The sequence below is a fragment of the Phyllobates terribilis genome, unplaced genomic scaffold (assembly GCF_046119375.1).
Source record: "Phyllobates terribilis strain yellow unplaced genomic scaffold, ASM4611937v1 Scaffold_11__3_contigs__length_659146591, whole genome shotgun sequence".
NCBI classification, from domain to species: Eukaryota; Metazoa; Chordata; class Amphibia; order Anura; family Dendrobatidae; genus Phyllobates; species Phyllobates terribilis.
The window spans coordinates 637061463-637080176 of record NW_027362771.1 but is presented as its reverse complement, the minus strand read 5'-3'; the positions used below and the strand labels follow the sequence as shown (position 1 = coordinate 637080176).

Genomic DNA, 18714 nt, shown 5'->3' with positions numbered 1-18714 from the left:
ATTGAGGTGGGAGGCACCGAGTACAAGTGCTCTCTATTTGCTGATGATGTCCTAGTATATATCACTCAATCACATATATCCATCCCTGCTGTTATAGCTGAAATAGATCACTTTGTTACATGGTCAAATTTTAAAATCAATGCAGCGAAGTCTGAGGCCCTCGATGTCTCCCTCCCTAAATCCATATAGGATTCCATCAAGTCCAACTTTCCCTTTGCCTGGCCCTCACAGGGTATCAAATACTTAGGAATTCCTATTCATAGAGACCTCTCCCATCTATGTTATCTTAATTTTGGGCCCTTTATTGAACAATTCCATACAGACCACGGTTGGCAAGTTGGAACTGTGAGATTCACTACGTGCACCACTGGTATTTTGTGGAAAAGCACATGTAAGATTCTGCAACAGTCTCTGCTGATACTCCTGCATGCGTGCATCCCTTTCTATGGCAGGAATAATTTCTGCAAATTTACTTTTGAACCGGGGATCTAACAGTGTGGCAACCCAGTAGTCAGGATTATTTCTAATTCTCACAATTCGAGGGTCATGTTGCAGGTAGTGCAGCAAGAAGGCACTCATGTGTGTTGCGCATCCAGGAGCACCAAGTCCCTGTTGTGTTGGTGGTGAGGTAACAATCATGCTTCCTTCCTCTGTCCTCTCCCCCCAACCTCGCACAACAGAAATGTGATCAAGGTCTCCCTCATCTGATGAGTCTTCCATCAGTTCGTCCTCCACTTCTTCCTGGGCTCCTGCACCTTCCTCACTAGTTTGGCTGCTACCATGCGCCCTGGTAAAATCATCTCCCCCACCCTCACATGCCTGCCGCCCTGGTGCTGCCGACCGTCTGGACCTTGCAGATGTTAGCCCTTCCGCATACAACTCCTCCTCCTCTACTTCCTCCACCTCCTCTTGTGCCACCACCTGACTCCGAATTCTGTTTAACATGTGCTCCAGCATGTAAATCACCGGAATAGTCATGCTGATAATGGCATCGTCAGCACTAAACATCTTCGTCGCCATTTCAAAACTGTGCAGAAGGGTGCATAGGTCCCTGATCTGAGACCACTCCTCCAGCGTGATTTGCCCCACCTCTGAATCTCGTTGGCCCAGGCTATACGTCAGAACGTATTGCACCAGGGCTTGTCGGTGCTGCCACAGTCGCTGCAACATGTGCAGAGTTGAATTCCACCAGGTAGGCACATCGCATTTTAGCCGGTGAAGTGGCAGGCCCAACGACTTCTGTAGAGATGTAAGTCGCTGAGCTGCGGGATGCGAACGGCGGAAGTGAGCACACAGCGACCGTGCCCTCTGCAGAAGGCCATCTAGTCTGGGATAGTGGGCTAAAAATTGCTGGACAACCAGGTTCAACACGTGAGCCATACAAGGCACGTGTGTGACATTGCCCCGGCGAAGGGCCGCACCCAGGTTTGCAGCATTGTCGCACACGGCCTTCCCTGGTTTCAGGTCCAGTGGAGACAACCATTCATGAAATTGGTTCTCCAGAGCTGACCACAACTCCTCAGCTGTGTGACTCACATTTCCCAGACATTTCAATGTAAAAACCGCCTGATGACGTTGAGCCCTACTGCCAGCATAGTAAGGAGGTGTGCAGGATCCCTTCTGCGCAGTTAGAAAGCTTGTGGCATGACCAGACAGGCTTTGGGTGCAGGTGGAAGACCGAGAGGAGGTTGAGGAGGCAGAAGCAGTGGAGGAAAAATGACATAAAGAGGATTGACGCACAACTCGTGGGGACGGCAAGACTTGGACAGCAGCCCCTTGTCCTGCTGTCACCATAGTTACCCAGTGCCCAGTCAGCGACATTTAACGCCCCTGTCCATGCCTACTCGTCCAAGTGTCTGTGGTGAAATGCACCCTGTCACACACAGAGTTTCTCAAAGAAGCGGTGATGTTGTGTGCGACATGCTGGTGGAGCGCAGGCACACCTTTCTTTGAGAAGTAGTGCCGACTGGGCATCTGGTACTGGGGCACTGCGACGGACATAAGGTCTCGAAAATCCTCTGTGTCCACCAGGCGGAAAGGCAGCATTTCTGTAGCCAAGAGCTTGCAGATGGTGAAATTCAACCTCTTAGCTTTCTCATGGCTAGGAGGAAATGGTCTTTTACTTGTCCACATCTGAGGGACCGAGGGCTGGCTATTGTGCTTAGACGGGGTTGATAAGGGTGTCCCCGGCAAACTGCCGGTCTGTGAGGAAGATGCAGGCGGACATGTTAGGTTGCCTTGATCCAAAGGTGGTGCTATCGATGTCGGACAGCGCTCAAGACCAGCTGGTGTTACCACCTCCAAAGAAAATGATGACCTGCCAATCACGCTGGCTGTTGCGGGTAAAGAGGTGGCAGGTCTGCGCCCCAAAACAGGTGTGACTACTGTCCCCCCAGTCACAGAGGATGAAGAGGCCGCTGATGCACAAGATATGGCAGACGGTGGTTGGCCCGGCCGGCTAGACCGCATTGTAGCACACTGAGCTTCCCACTGCAACTTATGCTTCATGTCCATGTGCCGGTTCATGCATGAAGTACTCAAACTATGTATTTTTTGGCCTCTACTTAGCTTTTGCTGACAAATGTTACAGATAACACGAGTTGGGTCATCTTTATCGATCTGAAAAAATGCCCAGGCTATGCAAGGCTTAGCACCCATGCGACCTGAAGAGCCACCACGACTTATGGTGAGAGGCAGAGTTGTGTTTGAGGATGCAGTTGTTGACGTGCTTCCAGTACTACGTCTCTGTCCAGGAAGGCGCAACCTGACCTCGTCGTCACTAGCATCTTCCTCCACCTCCTCTGCTGACCTCATCTCTTGGCTGACTGTGGGTTGACAGTAAGTGGGATCTCCGACCTCATCATCATCACCCTGTGCGTTATCACACCCGTCGTCCTCAGAGCCAACCTGTTCCTGCCCTGACAAAAAACTAAAGTTGTCGCTCCAATCAGGTATTTGAGTCTTATCATCGTCTTCCTCATTGTCTCCACCAACAGGAGTTACAGTTTGGGAATGAGGGTCTACATTATGGTCAGAACCTTCTGCGTCTGGTCCTGGATCCGACTCATAAAGATTCTGGGCATCAGTGCAGATCATTTCCTCGTCTGGATTCACAGAAGCGCTGGAGTCGACCTCTGATTCCCAGGCTATAGTATGAGTAAACAGCTCTGCAGACTCAACCATCTGTTCTACCTCATACTCAGACGGGCAGCTGGAGATTTGGGAGCTGTGAGGAAGCAAGTGCGATTTGGGTGACACCTTTGAGGACTGGAGTATTTGTGATGTTGAAGTTGATGTGGAGGAGAGCCCACTTAAAGGAGCACTTGATATCCGTTGAAGCACCTGCTGTTTTTGTGCCTCATCTGGAATTTGTAGCGATTGGCGTGGCCGTAAGAAAGGGATCTTATCACATTGTCCGCTAAAAGAAGTAGACATTTTAGTTTGGCTGGAAGATGGTCTTTCTTCTGCACCTACCCCACGGACACAACCTTTTTTCCCCTTCCCAACACGCCTATTCCCCTTTCCACCAGCAGCAGGCCTTTTTCCACTCATTTTGGTGGTTAACTAATTCACAACTCTGGAGTTGTTTGCACAAAAAAACAATGGATGGTAACCGAGCAGAGCTGAGTGGCCAAACTGTGGTATTAGGCCAAAACTATTGGCTGGGTTGGATGCAGAAAAAAATTATTTTTAATTTGCAACCTGATGGAGGTCAGTATAGATGGACTAATAGACCAAGTCCGACACACCGCTAGAAGCCCAAATATTTTTTCAGAGCTAGATGCAGAAAATTTTTTTATTCAATTTGCAACCTGATGGAGGTCAGTATAGATGGACTAATAGACCAAGTCCCACACACTGCTAGAAGCCCAAATATTTTTTCAGAGCTAGATGCAGAAAAAAATTATTTTTAATTTGCAACCTGATGGAGGTCAGTATAGATGGACTAATAGACCAAGTCCCACACACCGCTAGAAGCCCAAATATTTTTTCAGAGCTAGATGCAGAAAAAAATTATTTTTAATTTGCAACCTGATGGAGGTCAGTATAGATGGACTAATAGACCAAGTCCCACACACCGCTAGAAGCCCAAATATTTTTTCAGAGCTAGATGCAGAAAAAAATTATATTCAATTTGCAACCTGCTGGAGGTCAGTATAGAAGGACTAATAGAACAAGTCCCACACACTGCTAGAAGCCCAAATATTTTTTCAGAGCTAAATGAAGAAAAAAATTATTTTTAATTTGCAACCTGATGGAGGTCAGTATAGATGGACTAATAGACCAAGTCCCACACACTGCTAGAAGCCCAAATATTTTTTCAGAGCTAGATGCAGAAAAAAATTATTTTTAATTTGCAACCTGATGGAGGTCAGTATAGATGGACTAATAGACCAAGTCCCACACACTGCTAGAAGCCCAAATATTTTTTCAGAGCTAGATGCAGAAAAAAATTATTTTTAGTTTGCAACCTGATGGAGGTCAGTATAGATGGACTAATAGACCAAGTCCCACACACCGCTAGAAGCCCAAATATTTTTTCAGAGGTAGATGCAGAAATTTTTTTTATTCAATTTGCAACCTGATGGAGGTCAGTATAGATGGACTAATAGACCAAGTCCCACACACTGCTAGAAGCCCAAATATTTTTTCAGAGCTAGATGCAGAAAAAAATTATTTTTAATTTGCAACCTGATGGAGGTCAGTATAGATGGACTAATAGACCAAGTCCCACACACCGCTAGAAGCCCAAATATTTTTTCAGAGCTAGATGCAGAAAAAAATTATTTTTAATTTGCAACCTGATGGAGGTCAGTATAGATGGACTAATAGAACAAGTCCCACACGCTGCTAGAAGCCCAAATATTTTTTCAGAGATAAATGAAGAAAAAAATTATTTTTAATTTGCAACCTGATGGAGGTCAGTATAGATGGACTAATAGACCAAGTCCCACACACTGCTAGAAGCCCAAATATTTTTTCAGAGCTAGATGCATAAAAAAATTATTTTTAATTTGCAACCTGATGGAGGTCAGTATAGATGGACTAATAGACCAAGTCCCACACACCGCTAGAAGCCTAAATATTTTTTCAGAGCTAGATGCAGAAAAAAATTATATTCAATTTGCAACCTGCTGGAGGTCAGTATAGAAGGACTAATAGAACAAGTCCCACACACCGCTAGAAGCCTAAATATTTTTTCAGAGCTAGATGCAGAAAAAAATTATATTCAGTTTGCAACCTGATGGAGGTCAGTATAAATGGACTAATAGAATGATGCTATGCCCAAAAGATTTTACTTCACTAGGTGCAGTAAAAAAATTGGTATTCTATACACAGGTGGTATATCTTGCAACACAGATAGGCTACTCCACTGACTAACACACTCTGCAATAGGCCAAAAAGGATTACCTTTGCTAGATTCAGCCAAATGCTGTGAAAAAAACTTGCACAGCACTGGCACAGACCTGCCTGGCAAAAACTGATAGGAACTGATGTAACCTAGTCCTGAAAAGGACTCCAATTACAATTAGTCTTTACTCCCACAATCTATCTATTTAAGAGCACAGACCTGCCTGATAAAAGTCGTAGGAAATGCTGTAACCTAGTCCTTAAAAGGACTGCAATCACAACTATTCCCTACTCCCAAGCTATCTGTATATTTGTGCGAAAATTGGCTTGAAATTAACAAGGTATAGCGCACACAGCAACAGCGGTGCCGTCTAACACGCAGCTGCAGCAGTGAGAAAATGGTGGCGACGGGGAAAATGGCTTGGTCTTATAGGGCAAGGACATGTGACATACACTGCCAATCACACATGCCCTTGCTTGTGTGAAAAAAAGCACTTCGCTCCGTGTGTGCGCTGCTGATAGGCTGACAGATTGCACCTCCCCACTGCAAATGCGGGAAAGAGAAAAAAAAATGGAGATCTTCATTGTTCCTGCAGAGATCCATCCCCTGCCCCTCCCCCCGCCCCGCTGTACACTCAAACTGCGTATTAACATTAATTTTCATCATTACTGAGAAAAAATCCAGTTATGATTTTGGTGCACGAACAGTTATCGAACATAACCTCGAACAGCCGAATTTTTCTCAAATTGTTCGTGTTCGCCGACCGGCTCGAACACCGCCCAAAACAGCTCGAATTTGAGATTGGCGAACAGTTCGAGTAGAACAACGCTCATCTCTAATGAAGATATAGCTTTTAAAGAAACCATTGAAAGCTATCTTTTCTGTTTTAGAACAATACAATAATGTTTGCTGTTCGTAAAATGATGAAGCAATGGCTTTACAAAAAAAATGTATAAAACATAATTGGACAGGCAAGGAGATGTCCAGTTGTGTAAAACTAGCAATGGCAGCCCAGCAGCTGCACAGAATAGATATAATATAATGGTCAGGCTGGAGATGCCCGGCTTTGTCAAGTCATTGGCAGCAGAACAGTGTAGAACTTATCTAACATTTGATATCAGCAGTAGGCAAATGGAACTGTATCCTGCTCCATGCCTTATTTATTTTGACAAATGTAAGGTCTTCCACACTTGTGGGGGACAAATTATTCTGCTTGGACGTAACAAAATTATCTGTTACACTGTATACACAATTTGACAGTACATTGGAGGTTGGACAATACAGTATGCCCATAGCAAACATCTTCAGTGGCAAGAATTGGCCCTACCTGTTGACCCACAAGTCATTAAAGAGGGGGCTCAAGGTATCTGTCAGAGAAACGACACAGTGCAGGTATGTTTCAACCTGGCAGTTTAGAAAGTGTGTTTCTATTTACTAATATACGTTCCCTTATGTAATCTCCGGTCCTCCCAAGACCTCCTTCTCTCCTCCACACTTATTCATTCCTCACCCAATCGCCTCCAAGATTTCTCCCGAATATCCCCCATTCCTATGGAATTCTGTGCCTCAACATGTCCTATTATCCTCCACACTCGGATCCTTCAGACGGAACCTGAAAACCCATCTCTTAAAACTAGCTTACAGCCTGCCATGACCTTGCTTGCTGCCACCTCAACACCGGAGCTACTGCAACCCCCCAACCTACTGTCTTCTTCCCCGTTCCTGTAGAATGTAAGCCCACAGGGGCAGGGTCCTCTTCCCTCTGCACCAGTCTATCATTGTTAGTTTGTTTACTGTAAGTGATATCTGTATATGGTATGTAACCCCTTCTTATGTACAGCGCCATGGAATCAATGGCGGTATATAAATAAAGAATAATAATAATAATAATAATAATAATATGTGTCATGTTGGAGCTGCAGCACATAAAACATCTGATCAATTATGTCATATAAATTATAAACATTGCTGCTGCTTTAGCTACTCATTATTGCCTCAGTGCTGTCAAAGTGGGACAATCATTAACTGGGCTGGGAGAAAAGAAGTGTCTTCTGGTCAAACCTGCAGTCTGACTAGGTAACCAACATCATCATAATCATATTCCTTGACTTGACTTGACTGAGTTGTTTCAATGTGATAAATGTCCTGAGTTCTTTGCTTCTTCTTTGATTTTTCACCTCTAGATTTGCTCTGACTCACAATGGCAGAGAAGATGAATTGTACAGACTCAAACTGACTGTGTCACTGTCAGAGGTAACATCGTCCTGCTGTGAATGAGACAGGTCGAGTGCTATTTATTTCTTAACATACTATTCATTTTCTCTAAAATACTTGACAGAGACAAAGGAGACCAATTGTGACATGTATTTGGTAGTACTACTATCCGATCAACTGGCGCTGTAGGTGGCAGTGGTGCCTTTATTGCCATAGCCACTTTTTATTTTAAAATACTTTTACCAGTTCAAGCAATTGTTTTCTTTTTTCATAAATAAAAAACGTATTGACTTAAATTTACTGCTAACATAAAATGCAACGCGTCACAAAAAAAATCAATCTCAGAATCAATGGGATATATTGAAGGTCCAGACTTATTACCACAAAAGTGACACTGGTCAGATTTCAAAAATGAGGCTCCATCACTAAGGAGTTAAGGATAGATACGTCCCTATTTGAGGAGAATTAGACGCATATAAAATTCCCACTTACTTAATTCTTTTAATTTTGACGATTTCCTCATCTTTTTCAGGTCATTAAAGACCCAGGGGTTGTATTTTTTAAACATTTCATAAACTTCCTCCTTTTCATGTTGATCCCATTCTCTCATAAGATCATACAGAAGTCTCATCAGCTCCTTAGGATTCAGTATCTGTTCTGTATATTCAAGTTCTCCTGTTGTCAGCAGATCTCTATCGTACAGATCATATAAAGGAACTATCTTTATTTTTTCAATCAGATCCTCTTTATGTCGGTCTATAAAGTGACTTCCAGCTGTAGAGACAAGAAAACAAAGATTACTGCACACATGGATCATACACAGAGAGAAGTAGAAAGATATACAGTGATTATGCAAAAAAGAAGAAGGTTAGGAGACGAGATAGAGAAGAGAAATACAATGAAAAACAATACAGACATACTGTAATACATAGCTTGGGCTGTACTCTGTACTATAGCTGTCTATGTGATCATAGGTATAAATGATCCTTACATAATGTATGCTGTATCATAGCAATAGGTCTCTGGAATATTCTACAACTTGATGCATAGATTATTAACTTTTCGTATTCTAAAAGTTTTTTAGTATCTAATTCTAAACAGAAACTGATTTACAACACAAAAAAAATATTATATTGTGCTACAGTGTTAGCCAACAACATCTATATATATATATATATATATACTTATATGACAAAAAAGACAAGAGTATTCTCGAAGTGATACCTCTGTTGGCTAACCAGAAAAAATCTATATTTGCAGCTTTCATAGCACAGCGGCTCGTTCTTCAGGCAGTTAACAAATGAATTACTGAGACCAGACCACAGCATTTAAGGGATGTTACACTGATCTCTCTGTTCTTTTGCACACCCACAATACTTTATTCATCCAATTATTTTACATTGCTCAGCTCTGTTGAAATTCTCTCCATTGTATCTCTTGGCAAATCGAGTCTGCTACATTGCTGGGCTCTACTATACTGAAAATTCATGCTGCTTAGGACCTGTGATGTCATGACCCATTCTAATGCTGATTGGCTCAGAGGGCTGTGACGCAAATGGGAGTGTTCGTTGTGATGATGTCACAATGGGGTGTTGCACTAGCCTACGGCGGTGAATCCAGGGGTAACCTGTCAGTAACTTTGCTGCAATTTTTGAAGCAATTAATCCTCCACTAATACCTGTAAGATGCTGTGAGATGACCAATTAATGGTGATGAGTGAGTATGCTCATTACTGTTCGATACTCGAATGAGCATTGAGGTGTTCAATCAAGTAGCGAGTAGTGCCGAGTATCGAGTGGTATTTGAGTCTCTATAAGAAGCTAATTTTCATCATCTGAGCCATGCGCTGCACTGAAGTAGAGCGCATGGAAAGTTGGGGACTGTGGGGGAAGAGTGGGAGAGAGGGGGAGAGTGGGAGAAAGAGGCAGAGAGGGAGAAAGAGGCAGAGAGGGAGAGAGAGAGGTGAGAGAGGGAGAGAGAAGGAGAGAGAGATGGAGAGGGAGAGAGAGAGGGAGAGAAAGAGAGAGAGAGCAGGAGAGGAAAGAAGGAGCAGGAGAGAGGGAGGGAGAAAAGGAGAGTGAGAGGGAAGTGGAGAGGGAGAGAGGGGAGAAAGTGAGGGAGAGAGGGGGAGGGAGAAATAGAAGGAGATGGAGAGGGAGAGATAGAGAGGGAGAGAAAGAGAGAGAGTGGGAGAGGAATGAAGGAACAGGAGAGAGTGAGGGAGAAAAGGAGAGTGAGAGGGAAGTGGAGAGGGAGAGAGGGGGAGAAGGTGAGGGAGAAAGGGGGAGGTAGAAATAGAAGGAGATGGAGAGGGAGAGATAGAGAGGGAGAGAAAGAGAAAGAGTGGGACAGGAAAGAAGGAGCAGGAGAGAGGGAGGGAGAAAAGGAGAGTGAGAGGGAAGTGGAGAGGGAGAGAGGGGGAGAAGGGAAGTGGAGAGGGAGAGAGGGGGAGATGGTGAGGGAGAGGAAGAAATAGAGGGAGATGGAGAGGGAGAGATAGAAAGAGAGAGGGAGAGAAAGAGGGAGAGAGTGGGAGAGGAAAGAAGGAGCAGGAGAGAGGGAGGGAGAAAACGAGAGTGAGAAGGAAGTGGAGAGGGAGAGAGGGGGAGAATGTGAGGGAGAGAGGGGGAGGTAGAAATAGAGGGAGAGAGAGAGATAGAGAGGGAGGGAGAGAGAGAGAGGGAGAAGTAAAGAGGGAGAGATGGAGGGAGAGAGGGGGAGGGAGATGGTGAAGGAGAGGGAGAGAGTGAAAGAGAGGGTGAGGGAGATGGTGAAGGAGAGGGAGAGGGTGAAGGAGAGGGTGAGGGACAGGGGGAGAGAGATAGAGAATTTCAGTGCTCACTCATCACTACCGATAGTCTGTCTATGCCCCAGGACATCAGAATGAATTCAGCGCCCTATAACTCTTAGTGGCTCAGGTGGAATTTTGGGAGGCAGCTTCTACTAATGCCTGGGAGATAAACAAAAAGGTGTATATGCGGTGAGTCCTATGAACACATCCATGCCAGGTCATCTCTTCTGTGGCTTTTTTTATAAAAGTAAATAACTCTTGATAAATCTTCCATCAGTGACACTTGATGTTTTACATGATTGTTTTTAACTTCTACTTTACTTGTGCTTTTTGCTGTGTAGTTTCCCATGACAAAATGACAACTATATATTGCTTCCATGACATTTTAATACGACCACTGCCAATACTGGGGACTATTAATATTATAATAATGTAGACATTGTAACACTGTAAATGAAATAATAAAATATGCTGGATATAATAGTTCTGTAGGAGTTTTACCCTCTGATTTGTAGCTGCGTATAGATTCTGAACGTTTTGGTTCCTTATCGGATTTTTCCAAGTTATTGATGACTGTGTAGTTGTATCTCCAGAGAGAGATGAAGAATTGATCCTTCTCTCGATCAGTCTGAATCCTGAATATATAACTTAACAGTTTCATCTTCTCTTCGGGCTCAGTCCTTGTCATTACATTAATGCACTCTCCCCAGTGCAGCAGATTATTCCATTGGAGATCTCGTACAACGGCATTAATGTCCTGTATATTATAAATCAGATGATATCTGTGTCTGTCCACAAAGTGATCTGCACCTACAGAGAGAAGGTGGCAATGGTAATAATACTGCAGAACCCACAATATTATCAGCTCTGATCTATTGTTCATTGGAAAAACAAGAGGGAAAGCACTGATCAAAGAAGGGCTGAGGAACAGGAGTTATAAAGAACATAACATCCTTAGCTCATTGGGTAAAGTGGAGAATATTTCACAACATTATTTATTACATGATAAAAATGTTTCCAAAAAAAAAAGCCTACATTACATTCCCGAAAAATAAGATGATGGTTTTCACTACCCCAAACAATCTACAGTGTAATGAGATTAAGAAGATCATTACTAAATACGGACCAGTTCTTTTCCATTTATGATAACAAACTCTGCACTTCCGGGAATACTTCAGTGCACAAGCAGGACCCCAATCCTTTAAACAGTGTTAGAAAGACTTGGCACTCGCTTCTTCAGATAGACTGAAATATTTTATTGCTCATAGAAATTCCAGATTCAAGACATTTCGGTTAGTAAGACCTTCATCAGTCTTTCCGGCAAAAACGTATATATACAAAAATTGAATACAAAATCTACATACATGTAAAGACAAAATTGATTTTAAATTTATTATTACTTTTGTCAGATTCAAGTTATTTCTGTGACCATTGTGGGTTTTTCTTGTATTAAACGAGGGGGACCAACAATTTTGACCACATGTGTATACAGTTGAAACCAGAAGTTTCCATCCACTATATAAAAAGACACATCTGCATGTTTTTCTCAATAGCTGACATGAAATCAGAATAAACCTTTCCCATTTTTGGTCAATTAGGATTACCATCATTTTTAATATTTGCCTAATGCCAGAATAATGAGAGAGAGAGAATGTTTTAAGGCATTTTTATTACTTACTGAAAAGACAAATGTTTACATACATTTCATTGGTATTTGGTAGCATTGCCCTTAAACTGAATGACTTCGGTCAAACGTTTGGGATAGTGGTCTAAAAATTAAGGTTTTTGTTCCTGTGTGCATTTGCAAACATTAATCTGGCTTTTTTATGTTTCTTTTGGAGTAATGGCTTTTTCCTGGGAGAGTGGCCCTTCAGCCCATGCTGATACAGTACTTTTTATATAGTGTATGTAAACTTATGGTTTCAACTGTAAATAGTGCCTTCCGTGTGTAAATTTGCTGTACATGTATTAACCTAATATATAAATAAATGAAATAAATGACATTGGGTCCCCCTCCCTATTTTTGATAACCAGCAAAGGTAAAGCAGACAGCTGAGAGCTGATATTATTTGGCTGGGAAGGTCCTTTGATATTGGCCCCTTCCCAGCCTAAAAATACCAGCTCGCAGCCTCCACAAAAGTGGTGCATCACATGAGATTCTCGAATTCTGACATTTTGTCTGGCACTTCCCGATTGCCCTGGTGCAGTGACAATCGGGGTATGGTATTTGGGGTTGATGTAAGCTGTGAATTGTCCAAGAACACAGCTGTCATCAAGCGCTGGTGTTAGTAATGGAGAGGTGTCTATCAGAAACCTCCATTACTAGTCCAGTAATAAAAAAAATAAAAAACACACAAAAAACAATTCATATAAACACTCTCACACACTTTCCCTGGTTCACCATTTTACTAAAAAAAAAAATCTCACTCTGGTCTGCCGCAGTCCACCAAATTCAACATAGTCGAAGCGAATCCAGAGAAGTCAATCAAATCCTCCATATAAAGTCTGTGGAGCATCAGTCTGAGGCCGTGTCATGCTGTGTGAATCTTGGTGGCTCTGAACAGCGGTGATATCAGTAACTTTACTGCTCATCAGAGTCGTTGGGTCACGCTGCCCTTTGTGAAGGGGGGCTTATTTCGATTGCAGTGTCCTGATGATATTACAGTTTATCAAACCACCAATGAGACTGAAAAAATGTTCAAGTCCCTTAGTGGATCTAAAAAAATTAAAATGTACTAAATTTGTAAAAATGTAACTCTAAAAATGCACAAAAGACTGCCAAAACGAGTTTTGCTACTAAACAAATGCAAGTTTTCAAAGGGAGCTGCCAGCAATGGATCTCGATTACTTGCCCACATGCATTTATTATAGCAGAATGGTCCTCAAACAACCATTCATAACTTCATTGATAGCAGCCATGGCTGTATATGAGGGGATTTTTTTGCATGTCCTCATACTTGATATTGAAAATATTGAGGTTTTGTTTCCATTTTTTTATCATTTTTGTAAGGCATCTGGGCCATTCCTGAACTCCCTGGCTTGATATCTCTACAACAGAGCTGATAACATTATGAAAGGACAACTGCAGCTGAACATGTATTTGTAATGAGACAAAGCTCAGGTCTGCTGTACTGTCAGTCATTAAATGTCTTATACTGCTTATAACTCCGCTCATTTAAAATTAACTCTGGAGGCAAAGTCTCCGGGATAACTATATTTGGCCCATACATCTTAACAGCTCCTTTATATACTTAAAAAATGTGAATTTTTCAGGAATATAACATCATATCACAAATAACAAGATGTCATTTCATTAAATTTTCAATGGCATACATGTCCAAATATATGCAGCTACTATCTTCTCTAAAGTCCATAAGCCTCAGCACTGCAGATATAATCCTCTCTGAATACCATGCTCCTAAACATTGCTCCTCATCACTACAGTTATCCTCTTTGAAGTTCATGCTCCTCAGTACTGCAGTTATAACTGTTTCTGAAGACCATGCTCAACATTTAAATTATCCTCTCTGCTCTCTGAAGACCATGCTCCTCAGCTCTGTAGTTATTATCCTCTCTGAAGACCATGCTCATCAGCACTGCAGTTATGTTTTCTGAAGACCATGCTCAACATTGCAATTATCCTCTCTGAAGACCATGCTCCTCCACACTGCAATTATCCTCTCTAAAGAGCATGATCCTCAACACTGCAATTATCCTCGCTGATGACCATGCTCCTCAACACTTCAATTATCCTCTCTGAAGACCATGCTCCTCAACACTTCAATTATCCTCTCTGAAGATCATGCTCCTCAGAAGTGTTGCTAGTAGCCTTTGTGAAAGTGATGCTTCAAAGTTTGCAAGTACAAGTAAAGGGTTCTGCTGATCACAGAAGGATAGAAGAACATGCTCTCAGACTTATAGCCAGAAATCCTCCATAATGATTCTCTTTTTGCTTTAGAGATGATGCAGAAGAGAATTTATCAGCCCTGTGATTACATGTAGGACAATGAAATATAAAGATATAAAGTTCAAAGTATGTTCTAGACTTACCCCAGACATGTGACCATGCATTTATCCATACCATGTCCTTCACTTCCAAACTTCTGATGATGTTTCTATTGTATCCTCGGAGAACTCTATAAGCCCTGTACATCCCCAAACCATCCCAGTGACTGATAATATCACACAGTTTTCTCATCTTCTCCTGGGAGGTCATCTGCTTCATCACATCTTTGTATTCTTCCTCAGTCAGTAGGTGTTGGTCCAGGAGATCTTGTACAACGGGATCTACAACCGTTATCCTTGTAATGAGATCAGATTGGTGCCAGAGTATAAATTGTTCCTTGTCTTTGCAGTATAAGTAGAAATGAAAGGAATTTCATCATTACCATGTGCCTGAGGATGTTCTCCATGTCTTATATAATAGCTCACTATAGAAAGATGCAACCAGATTGTGAGAAATCAGAAATGTATTGTACAGAGAGAAATCATTTATTACAGTATATGAGGCTTTTACATCCCCTTATATCATTTCCTGGCTGAACAGATGGTGGATCCTATAGCAGCAGATGTGATATAAAATGGTGTAAGTGCCTCGCATCCCCATATAATGGGAGATTTACTTGCCTTTTGTTTTCCATTTTATAGGTCTCATATGATTTCCAAATTGTATTTTCTGAGACCTATATATTATAACTGGCATATTTCTACATCATATTTTATCACATCATTGCAGTCTCCCTGAATCCATAGGACACAATGACAGAAATGATGTAGCGTTGAATTGAAAGCAATATCTGCTTATTAACATCTAAATAAATTAAAAAAACTGGAAAAATACATTTGCCGCAAACTGCAAAGCCTCTATTTGCCCTGAAACTAAGTGTGCAAAACTCTGAGTTCCCATTAATGACAATTGAACCCAGTTTGAGCTCTGTAATGCAATGACAACCTTATTAACATCCAAGTGATGTCAACCTATCTGCTAGGGGAAAATGGATGGTAACCAGCAGCTACTTCGACAGAAAAGGCAACTTCATACATTGTAGGCTATTTCCAATGTAGAAACGGTCCAAAAATTATTCCTTTTGGTTGACAGATGCATGCCTTGCTGGTGATTATACAAAGGCGGTGAAAGTGGAAAAAGCTATGGGAGTGCAGAAATAATCCTTGTTTAGGAAGTATCAGCAGCAGGCTACTGTATTCAAGTGGCATGTCTACAGGTCCAATATTGAACTATTACAATGATAAAGTGGGCAAAAAATATATTTTTACAATGCACACGCTTTGTGAGATTTCTCTTCAATGTAAAAACATATATGAATTGCCCATCATATATTGCAGAAAGCACTTTCTGAGACACACAAGCCTTGGTTTCAAGATTTTCTTTTAGCAGCACTAGCACTATGTGAAGATTACAAAATGTTGTTATTAAAGAGAATCGGTCAACTGTTTTCTACAATCTTATCTGATCGCAGCATGATGTAGGAAGAGTCCTACAACACCCTGATTCCAGTGATTCCTGGGTATGGCAGTTGTGATAGAATCACAGGTTTCTCTGCTGCAGATCTAGCAGAGCTTATATTGTTGATCCCTGTGTAACCCCACCCACACCCCTGATTGGCAGCTTTCTTTGTGCATTGACAGACAGCTGCTAATCAGTGCTGGGGGTGTGGGTGGACCAGCAGGCACGAGGTCAATTGTCCTGTAGTGAAAATATCATTCTGATAAAACACTGATTTTATTGAAAAAGCAAAACTCAGCTCAAAAAAAGCTAAATACATTGCTGGAATCAGAGTCTCTGGTATACATCTTTGTGCTCTTAAATACATGGATAAAACCTGCTGATAGATTCTCTTTAGGAGGCTGTAACTACAGTATATATCAGATCAATAAGTTCACAGACACACTGACTATGCAGGTCCAGCACTTCTCTATAAATCACCTGAATCTTTGGATTAGTTTTCACAGACTGAGACTATCACTCCCATTTTTAATCTATTTCAAGACTAACAGTGGTATAACACAATGAGGTCAGGCTTTTTTCTATCCCTAGCTCCGTGCTCTTACCTCCTATCCCGGCGAACACGAACGATTTGAGAAAAATTCGGCTGTTCGAGGTTATGTTCGATAACTGTTCGTGCACCAAAATCATAACTGGACTTTTTCTCAGTAATGATGAAAATTAATGTTAATACGCAGTTTGAGTGTACAACGGGGTGGGGGGAGGGGCAGGGGATGGATCTCTGCAGGAATAATGAAGATCTCCATTTTTTTTTCTCTTTCCCGCATTTGCAGTGGGGAGGTGCAATCTGTCAGCCTATCAGCAGCGCACACACGGAGCGAACTGCTATTTTTCACACAAGCAAGGGCATGTGTCATTGGCAGTGTATGTCACATGTCCTTGCCCTATAAGACCATGCCATTTTCCCCGTCGCCACCATTTTCTCACTGCTGCAGCTGCGTGTTAGACGGCACCGCTGTTGCTGTGTGCGCTATACCTTGTTAATTTCAAGCCAATTTTCGCACAAATCTACAGATAGCTTGGGAGTAGGGAATAGTTGTGATTGCAGTCCTTTTAAGGACTAGGTTACAGCATTTCCTACGACTTTCACAGGCAGGTCTGTGCTCTTAAATAGATAGATTGTGGGAGTAAAGACTAATTGTAATTGCAGTCCTTTTCAGGACTAAGTTACATCAGTTCCTATCAGTTTTTGCCAGGCAGGTCTGTGCCAGTGCTGTGCAAGTTTTTTTCACAGCATTTGGCTGAATATAGCAAAGCTAATCCTTTTTGGCCTATTTCAGAGTGTGTTAGTCAGTGGAGCAGCCTATCTGTGTTGCAAGATATACCACCTGTGTATAGAATACCAATTTTTTTACTGCACCTAGTGAAGTAAAATCTTTTGGGCATAGCATTATTCTATTAGTCCATCTATACTGACCTCCATCAGGTTGCAAATTGAATATAATTTTTTTCTGCATCTAGCTCTGAAAAAATATTTGGGCTTCTAGCAGTGTGTGGGACTTGTTCTATTAGTCCATCTATACTGACCTCCATCAGGATGCAAACTGAATATAATTTTTTTCTGCATCTAGCTCTGAAAAAATATTTGGCCTTCTAGCAGTGTGTGGGACTTTCTCTATTAGTCCATATATACTGACCTCCATCAGGTTGCAAATTAAAAATAATTTTTATCTGCATCTGCCTCTGAAAAAATATTTGGGCTTCTAGCTGTGTGTGGGACTTGTTCTATTAGTCCATCTATACTGACCTCCATCAGGTTGCAAACTGAATATAATTTTTTTCTGCATCTAGCTCTGAAAAAATATTTGGCCTTCTAGCAGTGTGTGGGACTTTCTCTATTAGTCCATCTATACTGACCTCCATCAGGTTGCAAACTGAATATATTTTTTTTCTGCATCTACCTCTGAAAAAATATTGGGCTTCTAGCTGTGTGTGGGACTTGTTCTATTAATCCATCTATACAGACCTCCATCAGGTTGCAAACTGAATATATTTTTTTTCTGCATCTAGCTCTGAAAAAATATTGGGCTTCTAGCTGTGTGTGGGACTTGTTCTATTAATCCATCTATATAGACCTCCATCAGGTTGCAAACTGAATATAATTTTTTTCTGCATCTAGCTCTGAAAAAATAGTTGGCCTTCTAGCAGTGTGTGGGACTTTCTCTATTAGTCCATCTATACTGACCTCCATCAGGTTGCAAATTAAAAATAATTTTTATCTGCATCTAGCTCTGAAAAAATATTTGGCCTTCTAGCAGTGTGTGGGACTTTCTCTATTAGTCCATCTATACTGACTTCCATCAGGTCGCAAATTAAAAATAATTTTTATATGCATCTACCTCTGAAAAAATATTTGGGCTTCTAGCTGTGTGTGGGACTTGTTCTATTAGTCCATCTATACTGACCTCCATCAGGTTGCAAACTGAATATAATTTTTTTCTGCATCTAGCTCTGAAAAAATATTTGGCCTTCTAGTAGTGTGTGGGACTTTCTCTATTAGTCCATCTATACTGACCTCCATCAGGTTGCAAATTAAAAATAATTTTTATCTGCATCTAGCTCTGAAAAAATATTTGGCCTTCTAGCAGTGTGTGGGACTTTCTCTATTAGTCCATCTATACTGACCTCCATCAGGTTGCAAATTAAAAATAATTTTTATCTGCATCTACCTCTGAAAATATATTTGGGCTTCTAGCTGTGTGTGGGACTTGTTCTATTAGTCCATCTATACTGACCTCCATCAGGTTGCAAACTGAATATAATTTTTTTCTGCATCTAGCTCTGAAAAAATATTTGGCCTTCTAGCAGTGTGTGGGACTTTCTCTATTAGTC

At 41.6% G+C, this 18714-nt stretch overlaps 1 protein-coding gene across 4 annotated transcripts in view; it reads right to left on the bottom strand.

Moving 5' to 3' along the window:
- LOC141167153 (uncharacterized) overlaps positions 1–18714 on the bottom strand; it is a 174892-nt gene that overhangs the window by 90613 nt on the left and 65565 nt on the right. For 3 of the 4 annotated variants that reach the window (XM_073654543.1, XM_073654545.1, XM_073654544.1), the window contains 3 exons: positions 14409–14705; positions 10860–11168; positions 8060–8341 (listed from right to left, as the gene is read on the bottom strand). In XM_073654543.1, the coding sequence (XP_073510644.1) occupies positions 8060–8341; positions 10860–11168; positions 14409–14705 (888 nt within the window). The remainder of the gene's footprint in view (positions 1–8059; positions 8342–10859; positions 11169–14408; positions 14706–18714) is intronic. The other variant, XM_073654546.1, reaches the window with a different exon arrangement.